This window comes from Sinohyriopsis cumingii, chromosome 12 (assembly GCF_028554795.1).
Source record: "Sinohyriopsis cumingii isolate HCF-2022 chromosome 12, ASM2855479v2, whole genome shotgun sequence".
NCBI classification, from domain to species: Eukaryota; Metazoa; Mollusca; class Bivalvia; order Unionida; family Unionidae; genus Sinohyriopsis; species Sinohyriopsis cumingii.
In genome coordinates, this window is record NC_142972.1 from 16,473,750 (window position 1) to 16,490,093 (window position 16,344).

At 36.0% G+C, this 16,344-nt stretch overlaps 1 protein-coding gene across 2 annotated transcripts in view; it reads left to right on the forward strand.

Annotated features, from left to right (window-relative positions):
• The window catches only part of LOC149786032 (E3 ubiquitin-protein ligase rnf213-alpha-like), a 354,737-nt gene that overhangs the window by 20,602 nt on the left and 317,791 nt on the right, over nt 1-16,344 (forward strand). For both annotated transcript variants that reach the window (XM_089976319.1, XM_089976318.1), the window contains exons 6-8: nt 768-973; nt 9,411-9,712; nt 15,217-15,479. In XM_089976319.1, coding sequence (XP_089832445.1) covers nt 768-973; nt 9,411-9,712; nt 15,217-15,479 — 771 coding nt within the window. The remainder of the gene's footprint in view (nt 1-767; nt 974-9,410; nt 9,713-15,216; nt 15,480-16,344) is intronic.

The following is a 16,344-nucleotide window of genomic DNA, read 5'->3' on the forward strand; positions in this document are numbered from 1 at the left end:
CTTACCATGAGATCATGCCTTTTGTGATTCCCAGGACATAATTTAAAATTTCAGACCTTGTAATCCCGATGTAAAAAAAAACTTGTGCTTAACCAGACCAAATTGGATATCTAGATACCTTGAATGGGTGATACTTTATGTTTAGCAAAGGAATCAGCTTGTAGACAATAATGTATATCAGTTTTTAAGTAGTATCTTTGTCAAAATATTTTGTTTTACAGATGACTTAATTTGGGGTGGGGGGAGGGGGGGAGGGGAGGGGAGGGAGTGTCTCATGATCTAACTAGTTTTTAATGGTTTTGAGCAATTTTTTGAGATTATAAGATGACATTTTATATGCAGTTGGGATTTATGTATTTATGGATCAGCGAGGGATTCTTACATAGCATGTATGCAAGATCTCTAAGAAACAATGGACCAAACCTATCCTAATTGGTTTTTTAGATATGAATTTTTGCAAAATCACAAAATTTGATACCCATGATAATACATTAATTCATACTAACCAGTATTATTTGTAGAAATAGTGATCAAATATAAGGTATGGTATGCTTTTTTGCCTGAGTGGATGGGATAGGTTAAAATAAGTTAAATCTTGGACCCTTCCTAATGAAAAAGAAAATTAATTTTTTTCCCTTTCAGTATATACAGTTACTTGTACAAGGCTATTTTACTACAAAATAACATAATATACAGCAGTAGCATTCAGTACTTCAAGTTGATGGTGAATTCAATAAGTTGTTTGTTTTCTTCGTTTTTAATTTCAGACAAACAGAAAATGATTTTGTTGAATTGAAACTTCTTGTGAATATACCAAGAGACATTATTATTCACACTGAAAGGAGGTTGGAGTACAAGTATGTGGTGATAAAGGATTGGGACAGTGATCCCAAGTATGTATGGGAAAAATATGATGTTGAGTATAGAGCTGCAAACAGGATCATTTTAGTGAAAGACAAAATGAAAATCAAAGGTTTGTACACTTGTTCTGTAAAGTGTTTGGTGTGAACAGCTAAATGCTAGGCGAGCTTATGATGTGGTCATTTGTTCATTGCCCATCCATCCAACCTTGTGATCATTCTAGAGACTTCATTTCTTATCAAATTTTGATAAGATCTGGTATGCAAGTGTATATTCTTAGGGTCTTAAATGAGTTTGATTATGAGTGACAGCCATGCATAATGAGGTGATCCTGTGAACCCTATAGAGGCCATATTATCAGATTTTGATCAGATTTGGCATGTAAGCTTATTTAATCCAGATCGTAAATGGGTTGACTATGGGCCACATCCACATATATTACTGAGGTGATCAGATTGGCTGAGCTTACGAACACTCTAGAAACTTGACTTCTTATTAGATTTTGACTAGATTTGTTATGTAAGCTTTTATCATTGAGAGCTTGGAATAATTTGATTTTGAGTGACATCCATGGATATTAGTAAGTTGATCTTGCACATGATTGGCTGAGTTTGTGAACATTCTTGAGGCCATATTTGTCGTGAACTTATAATCGTCATTATATCACAAAGATCTCATATGAGTTAAGTTGTGAACAAGATCCACACATATTAATGAGGATCCAGGCTGATCAGATGGTGGGAATTGAACCTGCAACCTTCTGCTCACAAGTCCAACACCTTAAGCAACTGCATCTTATTTGGGATGGGATTTAAATGATTTTGTAAGTTTTAGCTGTAGGGGTGGTCCCCAGCAGGTGAGGACAAATCTTATAATCCAAGCTATGGTATCCATTGTAGTGGTGATGTGCCAACATTCATTTATTGGATCACAGTAATACAATCCAAGAATATATCCTTATCATCCTTATATGAAATTTCACTATAAATTCAAGTCTCTATTTTCAAGAATGTTATTTTTGATGAGCACTTTATATTTCCAGTGAATACATAATTTGAATAAGTACAATTCCAGCCCAAATGAACCGCTGGACACAACAATACTACAGTTGGTTCTGCTCGCATCTTAAAGCATGAATGAATAATTTGTAGAAAAACAAGATTATATAGTCCTCTACGTGACCTCAGGTCACAATTATCATTTTCTGAAGAAGAAAAAACCTATTACCTAATGGAAAATAAGCTTCTAGAAGGTTCCTAATGTTTACAAAATAAAATCTTAGTTTTAATTAGAATATAAAATATGGTAAATACAATGTCCTTGACTCAGGCCAAGATAATAATCCTCATAATTAACCCATGCTCATAGGAAACTATTTGCTATGTATTAGTTGTTTACAGAATTTAAAAAATTAGTTATTCAGGTAAAATAGAAAATGAACTAGATTTTGGAAAAGGTCAAGTCCAACATACAATGTTCCATAGCATATAATGAAATAAAAAAGAATAAATAAAAAGCTAACAAAAAAAGAAAATTAAATATTACATAACATTCTATTTCATTTTTTTATAAACCTGTTGATGGATTTTATTCATACATTGCATGAATCATCATGATGCTATGATAGTTCAGTCTATGACATTGCTGATTGAAACATTTGACCTTTTGGATCAAGTTAACAAGTTGTATAGTAATACCTGTATCATGGGCTCATTGTGCAGGCTCAGGCCTTGTTTCTAATAGAGATTCATTGTTTGAATAACTTGTATTGGTTTCAACTTCTTTTACTGTACTGGATACACTGTAGGCCTTTTAAATGTGATCAGCTTTAAAGTTACGATGACTGAGAAAGTACAGCAGAATTTCCAGTAATTTTAGTCACTTGATTAAAATGATGACTTTCAAGATATAAGCAAACATATTTACATGGAAAAGGCTATTTAAAATTGAGGGGAGGGAAGTTGTCAAGAAGCTGTTTGTTGTCCACCAACTGCTTTCTACTGTATGAAAGTTTTATCCTTAGTTGTTTCAATACTAATGTGGATTAAACTGACTTGGTATGTAATTGTAAAATTCTGAAATTTCTAGTACCACAGTCATCAGTTAAACATTGCACTTTATTTTGTTTCACCACTATTTTGGAGTACAATAATTTATTATGTAATTGCAGTATTTTGAGTACTGAAACCATCAGTTAAATCTGGGTCACATGGACGTATATTTCATCGTGAACTGATTTATACTTCCTTTTGTGGTGTGATCAGATTCTCAAGGTTGGAGTTTGTGTTTAGACACAGTACCATGTAGAGTCATGTAAATTGGAATTTAGGTGTGTCACATGGAGTACTACACCTTGCTGCTAATTAGATCACAATGGTCTATATTTCATAGTAATTTTGGTTGACCGTTGCATTTAGCTTCTTTTCTCTGAAACTATTGTTGTGTCACATAAGTTCATATTTAGATATGTGAATCCTCATTTCAAAGTAACCCAGAAATAAAGAAAAATGTGTACAATATGAATAAAAAGCAAATTCATGGTTTGCAATCTATCCATGCTGCCATGGCTGTTGTTAGATGCAGTCAGTACATGTGACTGCTTGAGGCACCAAGCCATGTGGTTGGGGGGGCACCATTTTGCTGAATTCCTTGTATTTTTTTGTTGTTGAGTGGACATTGCTGAAAGCACCACTCGCTCTAGTACCATTTTGTCCAGTGCAAACTTCCAATGGCCCAGCATGCTGCCATTGGTGGTTTCTAACTCTAATAGTCGTAGACTAGGCAAACTTATGTGATGGATTTTTGTCTGTCTTTTGTCCAGTGTCCATCTGTCATCCATTGTCTATCTGTCTGTTACTACAAGTTTATCACTACTGCTCCTATACTAATTGGAGGATTGCCATAAAACTTTACAAACACATTCATTCTATTATCTAGTTGGTCTTAGATGAAAAATATCCACTACGTAAGGCATCTTATTGCTACTTCTGCAGAATGGCACCAATCTTTTGTCAAATATGGATATCATAACAGACATTTGGAAAATCATGTTTCTTCTTTAAATACATTACCTAATCATAATACCTTGGGAGAACTACTGCTGCCTTACAGATCCACCCCTCTCAGATAGTACTTTTAGCTAAAGGGAGCAAAAAGTTGTCTGCTGAGCTAGGTTGCAGTTTGGCAGAGTGATCTGTCCTTGGTATAAGAATCTGTGGCAAAACCCATAAACCTGTCAATTACATTTTCTGCTTTTGCCAAGAAGCGTTCTCTCATCATGAGAGACCTTGGCAGAGCAAGAATCTGCTCGGAAGATATATCATTACAAGTTGGAGAGTTTTTCACTTCTAAGGAAAGTAAACTCCATCTATATTAACAACATTTGTTCTTCTTATGCCAACACAGTTCTGCCTTTACAGTTTTCAAACATTTTATCATCACATATTTAGGTACTTTCCCAAATGACTTCACAATAAGTTTGGGGTATAATTATTTTATGTACATGCAAGTCTCTAGTGCTCATAAAAAGCTCCTAATATATGTTTAATTCCATTACAAACATTATTATGTGTGAGTTTCTATACCAAGGCACTGGTAGCATCTGGATGCCAAACTTCAATGTTTGTATAGGCAGTCTGTGGGCCTTTTTTCTGTACAGGTAAAATTGCCTCATAATGGCTATTGTCACACCTACTTTGTAAGTATCTAATAACTTTGCCTCAGTTCCTTTTTGTGTGCATGTTTTTTTCTCTAATATAGACACTTGTATATATTTCTGTATTGCTTCCACTCTGATTAGACAAGGTAAGCTTTCTTCACACAGTTTACTCAGTTGCATACTGCTCATGTATGTTACTATAGGTGATGCTTGTGTTATCTGCATAGGCATTCCATCGTATTTAAAGAACACTTAGTCACTTGTATGAGTAGCCTATAAAATTTCACCAGATAACTTTGGGCTACAGTATTTTTATATGTGTACATGTTTTTATGCCCTTCTATGTGTATAATTCTGTCATTACTGATAGGTGAGTTTCCTTTTCCATGGCACCCTTAGCACTGGAAGGCCATGCTTCAATAATTCTACCTGTACATGCTGTCCTTGACCTTCCCAACAGGTAGTATTGTAATTTAGGTCATCTGCTTTCAATATTTTCCAGGTAACCATCATTTGGTATAACTCTGTATATATTCAAACAAGGCCCACAGGTTTAAAGCTCTTCACCCTACAGGTGGTATTGTCATTATATTTTACTAGTATGCTTCATTGCTTTATTAGACTGTCTGTTATCAAATTCTGGGTCAACCTTTTACAATTTACCTCTGCACTGACATTGCTTTCAAAAGACAGGTGCAGGGTTACACTTTTTTATACATTCTGTTATATTTGTCTTACAGATTAAAACTATGGGCAAAGAGCAGCAATGCACAGCCAAGGATTATGTCATACGTATGCGTGCTGACCTTATCCAGTGCGAGAGTTTCTGGTGGACAAGGGAGATAAGTCAGCTCTTACCCTTCACCCACGAAGTGTCGGATATTGACATGTTCCATAACCGCTCTGGCAACCAAGTCACCATCACAGGGCTCAGCATTATTGGCAAATACTATCTGCCTTGCCTTCTTGGGCTTTGATTCTAGGAAAGAGCTAAAGAGCCACAGTCCCTCCTGCTCAGTGGACACACAGGCTGGTTACATGGATCAAATGTCCTGTAACTCTTCCTAACCTGATGACATCTGCCCCACATGGATGGCCTATTTCTGTTTCAGTCAGGCTAGGCCATATACTAGGGACCATAACAACAACTAATACAGGTTCAGGCATCAGAAAACAGCCTGGCATCTGTTTATCAAACCCAGCCTATGCAGGCATTTATGAGCAACAGTCTACCCCATTATTCTGCCTTGAGCAATTCATTTGTTATGATGCCTAGATGTTGCTTCACAATTTATTGACACTTCCACGAGATCTTACTCCTTAATAATCGACTGCTTGGAAGTAATGGCTTCTAATTCAGGGTACTTTACAAGTTTAGTGAGTGACAGATCTCGTCACTCTTTGCCAGCTAAGTCACAAGTATTACTGGAGACTTTAACCTCACTTCATGTAACCAAGGTCATGTTGCTGGTTCTCAAGCAATGTCATCACTTCTAGAGTATTCGATGTCATGGGAAGATTCAGCATACCAAGCCTCTATTGAGGAGGTTTTCTGCCTTTGACCCTTGGAATTCTGCCCTCCTCCTTCCACTTCATCAACAATCTGGACAGGAATTCCAGCATCTTTTGATCTGAGTCCAATTAGAATTACTTCTGCAGTCTTCCAGAGTTACACATGTTTTGACCTGCCTTCATGATCATTATTTCATTTGGAAATCCCAGCAGCCGACAGTGATATCACCACTTTGTTAATGACAAATCCACACCCCATACACATGGATTGGATGGCCTTTGATGACGCATGGCAGTTAATGTGCAGTAGTGTAGCTGTGGGTTCTATGTTGGACTTTGTCTCTATGGCTTTCTTCTGACAGGCAGAACATAGCTTATTTTCTCCCAATCCAAATTCCTCAGGGCATGCATGGGAGTCAGTCTCAAGAATGGTCCAAGTACTAAACAGAGATGCTCAACACACTTTGGCCAATGCTGTATCCCAGCTACAACTTTACAATTGGTGGAACGCAACTCAGTACTCTCTACCTCCACTTTCCTGAAGGACCACCTTAAAGCCAAGTTGCAAGCACAGCCTTTCTCCTCTAACCTTCTGCTTAAAAGATAGATTGAAGAGACCAATTTCCTTCCCCTGTAACCACAGCATTGATATAGGGATATTACAGGAAATCAAGAAAAGGACCCAAGAGCCACACTTAGGACACAAACCTCTAGAAATCCATCTTATTGAAAATCCACTGAGTGAAAGCCACAGTCCACAAACCAAGTGAATAAAACACTGACATTTTGAATGCCATCCAAGAGGGAGACTTCCTAGTAAAATATGTTTCTTTGAGAATACTTTCCCGATCATAATACACATAGAGCCTCCTAGCCTCTCTAGAGTTACATCCAAAGATAGCATGCCTTGTGCTCCATTAGTAAGTGAGAGGTTTTGCCACCATTTTGTATATGTATCACTCTGCTCAACTGCCACCACGGTCAGCAGGACAACTTTTAGCTCCCTTTGGCTAAAAGTATTATCTGGGAGGGCTGGATTTTGCAAGGTAGTCGTAGTTATCCTAAGGTATTATGATTGGGTAAGTATTCTTGAAGAAGCATATTTTACAAGGAAAAATTGGTTTTCACTACTCTTGAATGGATGGACATATTTGCATGGGTTTTCACAATAAGTCTGTAATGATGTCTTGTTTGACCTAACTAAGAACAGTACATGCCTTTATTAATCCAGTATTGTCTTGAATCCTTTTTAGCCAGTAGAGCTTCAGTCCCTCCAAGTGACTCTTGCCTCGTTGGATATTGTAATCAGTGGCAAAACAACTGCCTAAGCAACCCAACATGAAATTCCCATCAAACAACTTTGTCTATTGGGAGGGAATCCTTCTGAGAGTAGTTAACAAACTTCTCTGCTCATGATAGTGGAAAGATTACAGTCCTCACCCTCTTTGATGTGTCTGTGACATTTGATGTAGTAGACCATGATGTATTACTTCACTGTCTCCAGCATGTATTTGGTACTGTGGTTCAAACCTTACTTAGTCAACAGGACACAGATTGTATATATAAATGGAAAACACTCCAGCCTCGTTGATCTAAGTTTTGGTGTTTCACAAGGCTTTGTTCTCTGCCCCATTCTCTTCATTCTATACACCAAAACTTGTATCTCATCTGAATTCAAAAATAGTCTTTTCATCAATGTACAGTCTGCATATCACCCTTGCCAAAGTACTAAAACTGCCTTTATGAGAGCTTTCTCACTGCTTTGGAAAGTGGAAAGATTATAGTCCTAACCCTCTGTGACTTGTCTGTTGCATTTGACACAATAGACAATGATATATTACTTCACCATCTTCAAGTCCTACTTAGTCAACAGGACACAAATTGTGTCCATAAATGGAACACATTCCAGCCCAGTTGTTCTATGTTTTTTTGTTTCAATCCCATTCTCTTCATTATGTACACTCAGCTGAACCCAAGTGTCATAGCCAGTTTTATGCTGATGATAGTCAAATATACAAATCAAGCTGCCCAGGTGAAGCTGTGGCTACCATCCAAGGTATAGAGCAGTGCCTTTCCGATGTGAAGTCATGGATGACACATAACAAGCTCCAGATAAATGATGATAAAACTTAAGCCATCCTGATTACCATAAAAGGACTAATTTCTCATTCACATCCTTTTCATCAAACAATAAGTCACAGCAATACCAACATTAAAGTTACAAAGTCAGTTCAAAACCTAGGTGTCACTCTCAACAGTACACTTTCATTGCATCATGTTTTGAACACATGCAAAGCTACATATCTGAAGCTGAGGCAAACAGCTCCGTTTGCAGTTTTCTTTTAGCTGATTCCACTAAAACACTTGTGTGTTCCTTGATACTTTCATGGCTGGCCTGTTGTAATTACACTTCTGTCCAGTTTTTCTAATTATCTTGTATGGATGCTTCAAAAAGTTCAAAACAATGCTGCTTTCATTGTCCTTAGAGTATGAAGAGCTGAGCACACCTCCCCACAGATCTGTAATCTTCTCTGGCTACCAATTTGATCAAGCATCAGACAAAATTTGTTCACTATGCTACATTTCCGTGACTGGCTCCAGTCCAATATATCTATCTGACCTCATCCATATCTACACCACATTTGGAAACTTTTGCTTCTCTTCTGACACTTGCATTATCATTATTCCCTGTATGAAAATGAAGTTCTTTTGCATCCACGGGCCAGGCTACTTGGAATGAATTGCCCATAGATCTTAGACACAAGGAAAACTATGATCTCATTTTAGAGTGGTCTTAAAACTCACCTATTTCAGCTACAAGAACAGTCTTATAGATTTAAAAATGTTTTTACTTCCTTAATTATTGCAGGAACATTTTTGTTTTCTAATTTGATGGCATTTGTTTTGTAATCTTGTTGTTGCATATGTTTTATGTGTTATCTAATATTGTAAAACTTTTAGAGTTTCAAAAGATTAAGCACTGTACTAAGTCCACATTATTATTATCATTAATAATGCTTTGTAGGAAGTCCCAAAATTTCTTGCTGTGACGATGATTGTAATAGATAAATTATTTCTTGATTTATACTAAACCAATATTTACTTGCAGCTACTGAATTTTGTAGATGCCCATTGTTACACCATTTTTGGTTGTAACAGATCAATTCTTGCAATTTTGTAGAAAGTAATAAATTCCTTGTTTATTTGAGGATAAATTATGTGAATTATGTAGGATGTGAATTAAAGTAGGCTTACAGTGAATTTAGAGAGATTTTGTTTCAGACAATAACAGTTTAATTTTGTAATGCCATTTTTGAGTAAAGTTTTGCATTTACATTATAAAAAGTTTGCAAAACGGTTCACAGTTTGTTTCTTGTAGATGAATGGCATCAGTATGATGGAGTTGTCTACCCTAAACCAGAGGAAAAGTTCCTACAGAAAGTTAGAAACAAGTTCAAAGAGTTCTTCACAGGAGGCACTGCTGAGAGACATAAAAAAGATGTGAGCCGTAGCTTGTTGTACTTTCAACCAGAACTATTTCATGCCCTCTCCAAAGGCCAAGAACCTTCATTGTCAGTGGATGAAGCAATCGTGCAACTGGAACAGCTTGTGCATTGCTTAAATAAAGTTTACTGCATAGACAGAGTTTGTTACATCAGAAGTGAAGAATATAAGAGACAGGTACAGTACTTTCTTTGTTCTAGCTAGGGTACATTTGTTTTCTGCCACTACATAATTAGGGTATATTAGCATAGAATATAGTTTTCTATCTTCTGCTGCCATAGCATAAAATATTGGTAACTTTGCCATAGAGCTCTAATCGGTGATGGTAGTCACGCTTGCCTGCCTTCTGTCTTTATCCTAAGCCTTTGTTTCTCAATAATTTTTGCTATGAATGTCAAATTTTGTGACTGTAGTTGTCTGTAGTTTTATTATTATCATAAGTTTTGGACACAAATAGTTATAAGACCCGTTACAGTTTACTAGAAGAAACAGGATAGTATATTGATTCAATACAGCACTCATTTTTTGAAAAAGACTGCTGAGTATTGCCATTTTTTGATTTTTCACTTTTATCTTGTGGAAAAATGACTGAAAACTACACTTTGTTAAGTTCTATAGCATGGATGCTTATCATTTTCAAGTTGCAATTGATCAAAATATAATAATAAAAAATTTTTTGTTTCAGTAAGAAGTTCTGTTTTGAAATTAATAGTTTCCAATAGAAAAGCACATTTGCTAGAGATAAAAGATAAATTGAGAAAATTATTATGTGTAAACTTGAATTCAGATTATTATTAAGCTAAATGTGGAAAATCTTTTAAATCTGTCTTGTGCAAGCTGTGTTATGTCTAATTCACTTGAAATTAAAGACAAAACAACAAAAATCAAACAAAACAATAGCACATAAAACTGAGCCCATAGATCTAGCAGGAAGCCTTTGAGATCCATGGGTTTAGAACTGCATTTTCTAAAACTCTACTGGAAGGAAGTAAAGTCTGTGTGTCCCTAAAAACATTTTGGTTGAATGTTTGCTTTCACTGTATCAATCATGGATCACACTTGTGAACTTTTTAAATGCATGTTTCCAAGTCAACAAAAGCATTACAGGATATTTTGTTCCACCTTAAAGTTTAATGAAAATGAGTCTAACATTTGGATAAATGTTGAATGCCTTGTAAAAGTTTTGTTAAGGTTAGCAGGTCTGTATAACCATTATCCCACACAATGAGTAAATGTGGGACACATTAGTGGTTTATTTTCCACCATATACTAATTATGCATGCAGTTCAACCAAATTTAGTTTACAGATACACTGGACAGCAAATAAAAGAAACTTTGATTTAGAACCAAATGTAGAGCAATCTGAAAATAACAATTATGGAAAATGAGAATCAGCATTTGGGATGAGAAGTTCCCTGACTTAATCTGCTGAAGACTTTTATGGATTTTCATTGCCTGGAATTGAGCATGACCCATTGAAGATGAAAGAACAGTGATTGGAATGAGAGTGAAGAAGAAGATGAAGAAACAAACAAACTAAAGTAACAGGATACTGGGATCATTATTGACAGAATTCACATCAGTCTACAAGAACAACAATGAATTTAAATCAGAATACAAATGAATTGTTTCTTTCCCCAGCATTTTTAAATGTCTGTGTTGAAGGTTGTATTATATTATGTGTTACTTTGCAATTAATTTTAAACTTTGAATAAAAGAAGGCAATGTTTGAATTCTTTGGTGTGCAGGCTTAAGTAGTCATTTTTCAATTTAGTTTCTACGCTTAACAGTTTAATTGTAAATACAGTGAGACAATCATATATGATAGTTCTGACAGCTCAACTTGGCAATATTAGTGACATCAACAGACTGCTGTTCTGTACATATTTTTAATGTACATGCTTTCTTGTTTTGGAAACAACAGCATTTATATCAAAGATTTCAAGATCAGTTGATATACAGGGTAAAAAGATTTTGATTTTGTCATGTCTTCATTACAAAGATAATCATAACAGGCAGACCCAAGAAACAAAAATAGACATTTTTCTTTCCCAATCCCCACTCCATCCCTAAATGTTTGGCTTTGTTGCAGATTTTTTTCTTTGTCCCTAAGTTTTTGGTTACTGTCATTTTGATAGGTATCTTTTTCTGTCTCCCCAAAGTACGGTAAATACAATACAGGCATGAGACTTTTATGGTTTTGTGTGCAGATTTCTGCTTTTTTCAGTAAGGTAGGGTTGTATTTACATAAAGGTTTGCATAAATTTGCTTAGAAAGTTGTATGTTCTTAGGAAATCATCCTATTCCTCCATAGTTTTCTGCCTGTCACCAATATATAGTCTGCTACCAGTAAATGGCTGAATATGTCAGCTGATTATGTCTCAGAACGAGTGTGCCTGCAGGTAGGTAGAATTAGTATTCATACACAAGAAACAGCATCAGTGCAGTGGCAAAGTGCATAATTGTATGAGAAAAAGAAAAAGTCGGAGTATCAGCTGAGTTCTTGAAAATACATGGAAATGGGAATGAATGGGGCAGGTAGTTGATAGCCAGATATTGTTTTTTTCAGAAAGTAATTTCCCAGAAAAGCGTACAGCAACTTTAGTCAGAAGAAATGTAAATTAAACATCATGTGGAAATAAGTCTGAGGAACCACATAGGTGAAATTAAATAAGAAAAATTATTAGAGAAGTGCAGTGCAATTGTAACAGCATAAACCAAGATCTGTCACATATAATTGTGCAGTGCAGCTGTAAACAGCATAGACCATGATCTACCATGTATAATGTGCAATGCATCTGCTAACAGCAGGGACCATGATCTACCATGTATAATGTGCAATGCATCTGCTAACAGCATAGACCATGATCCACCATGTATAATGTGCAATGCATCCGCTAACAGCATAGACCATGATCTACCATGTATAATGTGCAATGCATCTGCTAACAGCATGGACTCAGATCTACCACATATAATGAACAGCCCAGGTATAAACATCATAGACCATGATCTACCATGTATAATGTGCAATGCATCTGCTAACAGCATAGACCATGATCTACCATGTATAATGTGCAATGCATCTGTAAACAGCATAGACACAGATCATCCACATATAATGAACAGTGCAGCTGTTAACAGTATATACCCAAATATACCACATGTAATGAGCAGTCCATGTATAATGTGCAGTGCATCTGTACAAAATATAGACCCAGTCAAACTACAACTACTTAGTGACCCATTTTAAGGTCATGGGGGCTTGTCCTCAGTAGGGTCACTTTGGGTCATCAGAACATAAGTATGAGGGTTGGTGGTCAGTTTAGGATTGTAGCAACAAAAATGTTGGGAACTGCTGCTGTAAATGATTTTCAGCTCTCATTTGGAGGGGTGCTGCCACCTTAGACCACCTACCGGTGAAGGATCCAATGATCTAACTTCCAGTTTTCAGATTTAAAAAAGAAAGATAAATGCCCCAGGTTCATGCCCCTGATAGTAGTTCTTCATTGCATACTTCAGTACCTGTTGGTGTCAAATATCTAGCTGTGCCAAAATAACCAGTTGGTGATGCTGTCAGTTGTTGCTGATGTCTCTGTTAAGTTGCAATGTATATTTCCCCAGTGTCAGTGTTCTCCTTACCAGTGGTGACCTTTAGTGAATTTTGCGTCAGACTGCAGCATATAAATGTTATGTGCAAACTGCAAGAGGTTATTCAGGTGCATCTTAATGTAGACAAAGTACATTACAAATTGAAAACCAGTGTGTATGCATCTTATTGACACAAAATAGCACACTATGACTGATGGAGAAAGTGACATGAACAGAGAAAGATTGTGGAAAATTGTAAATGAAAGTACTAAATCTGAGTTTTCAGTCTTTAGTGCTGGGGATCTACCTAGTTTATTGGACATCTCTGACCCCAAATCATAGTCAGGTTAGCCCAGGTAAACACAGAAAGCAAGTTTAAATAAAATAGATTTTGTTGCAAAGTTCACAGATGTAATCTTTCTGTTGGGCCTAAATTGCAGGCAGATTTTGATCTTTCCACAGCAAAACCAGTAGACCGCTTCTCACTTTTCCTAGACGTTGAGACCATAGCAAGCAAAATCCAATTTATATTCACAGCTAAAACAACAGCAAGCTAACATCACAGGCAAGCACTGGTTACCCGATACATTTGATGAAATTAAAATTAGTTTTTTCTCTGTTTAAACGTCATCACAGGTGTCTCACCATGTCGCTCTTATCAGTATTACTGGTGCACAGATGAATTTGTAAGGACCTGAGGATGTATGCACACAATTACCAAAAACATGTACAACCTTGTCCTGACATGGTGTTGGCTAATTTGAAAAAATGCTACCAGCATTCAACAAAGATTGCATTTGTTCTGGCATTCTACATTGAATGTAGGTAGAACATTTCAGCACAAACTGAATGGTGCCCAGCAATATCTGGACAGTGCATAATGTCAGCTGTCTATTATTCACATCAATAACTTCTATGACTTAAGATTGTGTTTTGACCATTAAGCATATTGACCTCAGAATTTTGGGGTAAATTTCATGAAAGGATTAAAGTAAATGCGCAACAAACATACGCATTGCAGCTGATGTCCCCATAGAATCAAAAAGAGGCCAAAAAACCCCAACATAATTACAGTCCAGAATCGTAATAAAACTGAATAAATATTATTTACACAGTAAACAGGTTTTACATGTATGCAATAGTGGCACATGGAAATTAAGTGATATTGACAGAATAAGAAAGGATAAATAGTTTTGTAAATACATTGCATGTGTTATAGCTGCCTCCAAAAATATATTGGAATGTATACATTAAATGGTACTATTTAATATGTTATTCTTGTAACATACTTTCCTAGACAGTAGCTAGTAATCTGAAAGTACTGTATTGGCACACAGAGGAGTGCATGTTTAAACAGAACATGCATTTATAAAATTAATAAATAGAAAACAGTTGATTTTGTCTGTATGAGAGTGCAGTGTCTGTGTAATTAATAATAGACATATCATAGTGCAAACACTGAAAGAGCGATATGGGATCGAGAGTACAATGTGTGTGTATTGAATTATGTGCATAACCTGAAATATGAGTCCTGTAAATCTAGGAAAACATTGGGAGGGAGTTCATTAATTCTACTAGCAGAACTATGTCAGCCCAACTAGCAATTTTAAGTAGGTAAAGCTATGAAAGGGCTCATGTTCCAACATATATCAATGTCAGCTTTTAAAGACTAGAGTTTAATAAAAAATAAAAAAACAACCAACAACTATCCAACGAAATACAAAGAACATTACAAGAGCACAGTTCCATAAAAACCTTTCCAATACACAAGCATGCATACATACATTGATTATGTAATGCAGATAATACATATTTGACACCAGTTATAAATCACTAATAAATCACATTCCAATACTAGATATCTTAATCATGAGAAGAAAACACTCCACTCAGATAGCTTATATTATATCCAGGAATGAGTATATTCCATCATATATCCTGTGTACACACCCTGCAATGCATGGTATGTTTCCAAGTAAACATCTTATTTTCCAAAAATAAATGGTAACAAATCAAAATATTATAGAATTTAATTGATTAGGCATATTGCTGGTTTATGTTTAGGATAACTTTTAATCTCTTTGCTGCAGGTAACAGACTCTCTGCTAGTACCAGTGCTACAGACCTTTTCTGATGTCTCTATTCAAGACTGGAAGGAAAGTGGGATGGATGCAGAGAGGAGGATGATAAGAGCCATTACAGTTCTTTCTGCTGTAGGATGTTTTGGCCTGGAGTTGAAACATGAGGAGCAAAATCTTCTGGCCAGAGGATTGCTTGTGCGACCCAGTCATGGAGATAAAAAATGCCATGATTTGAACTGCATTGATAAATTTGTGCCAAATGAGAAAAAGAAGTAAATACAGATCTTTCATGTAATACCTACTTAAAAAGCAAATTTGTCATTTTGAGCTTACCTTTTAAAAATTATATGACTTAAATGGATAGTTATGCATCCATCATTTGTCAGCTTGTGCTAAATTTTACTTCTCCAGAAAGGCTGTGCCAGTTTGGATCAAATTAAGCACAAATGTTCATAGGACATACTCATCAAAATGTTGTCTGTAATTTTGGAAATAACTTGCTCCATCAAGCATGTCCTTTTGAATGAATGGTCATAAAGACATAAGATTTTCACTTAAACACTTATTATGATGTCTAGTTGGTCCTATATGAAAGTTGTGCTAAACTCACATCCAAAATGGCAATTGTTACTCCACCTGAACAGAAAAAGATACTGACATGAGGTTTCATCAGAAGACTTCTTATATGCCCACCATAAGGCAGAGCTGTAAATTTGTTGTTCATCCATCCATCTGTCTGTTACCAATTTGGTTTCCACACAATAACTTAGTTGTCCACCATCTACAATTTTCCAAATTTTTATAAAGTCTTGCACTTGGGGTGGGGAAGCACCTGTTAGATTTCAGGGTTATAAGATCGAGATAAAGGTTACTGTGACTCATAAAAGAAAACTGATTTCTGTACAATATCTTGAGTTCTCCAACATCTACCATTACCAGACTTTGTGGCTTGCATCCACTTGTGTTATGGACAAAACCTTTTGTGACTGAATGAAGGAAAATGGTTTCCACTCAGTAATTTGAGTTTAACACCATCTGCAGTTACTAATCTTTGAGGACAGCTTGCACTTGTTTAAGGAAAAACCTGATAAATTTCTGGGTCAGAAGGTCAAATGTTAAGGGTCTTACTGAAAGAAG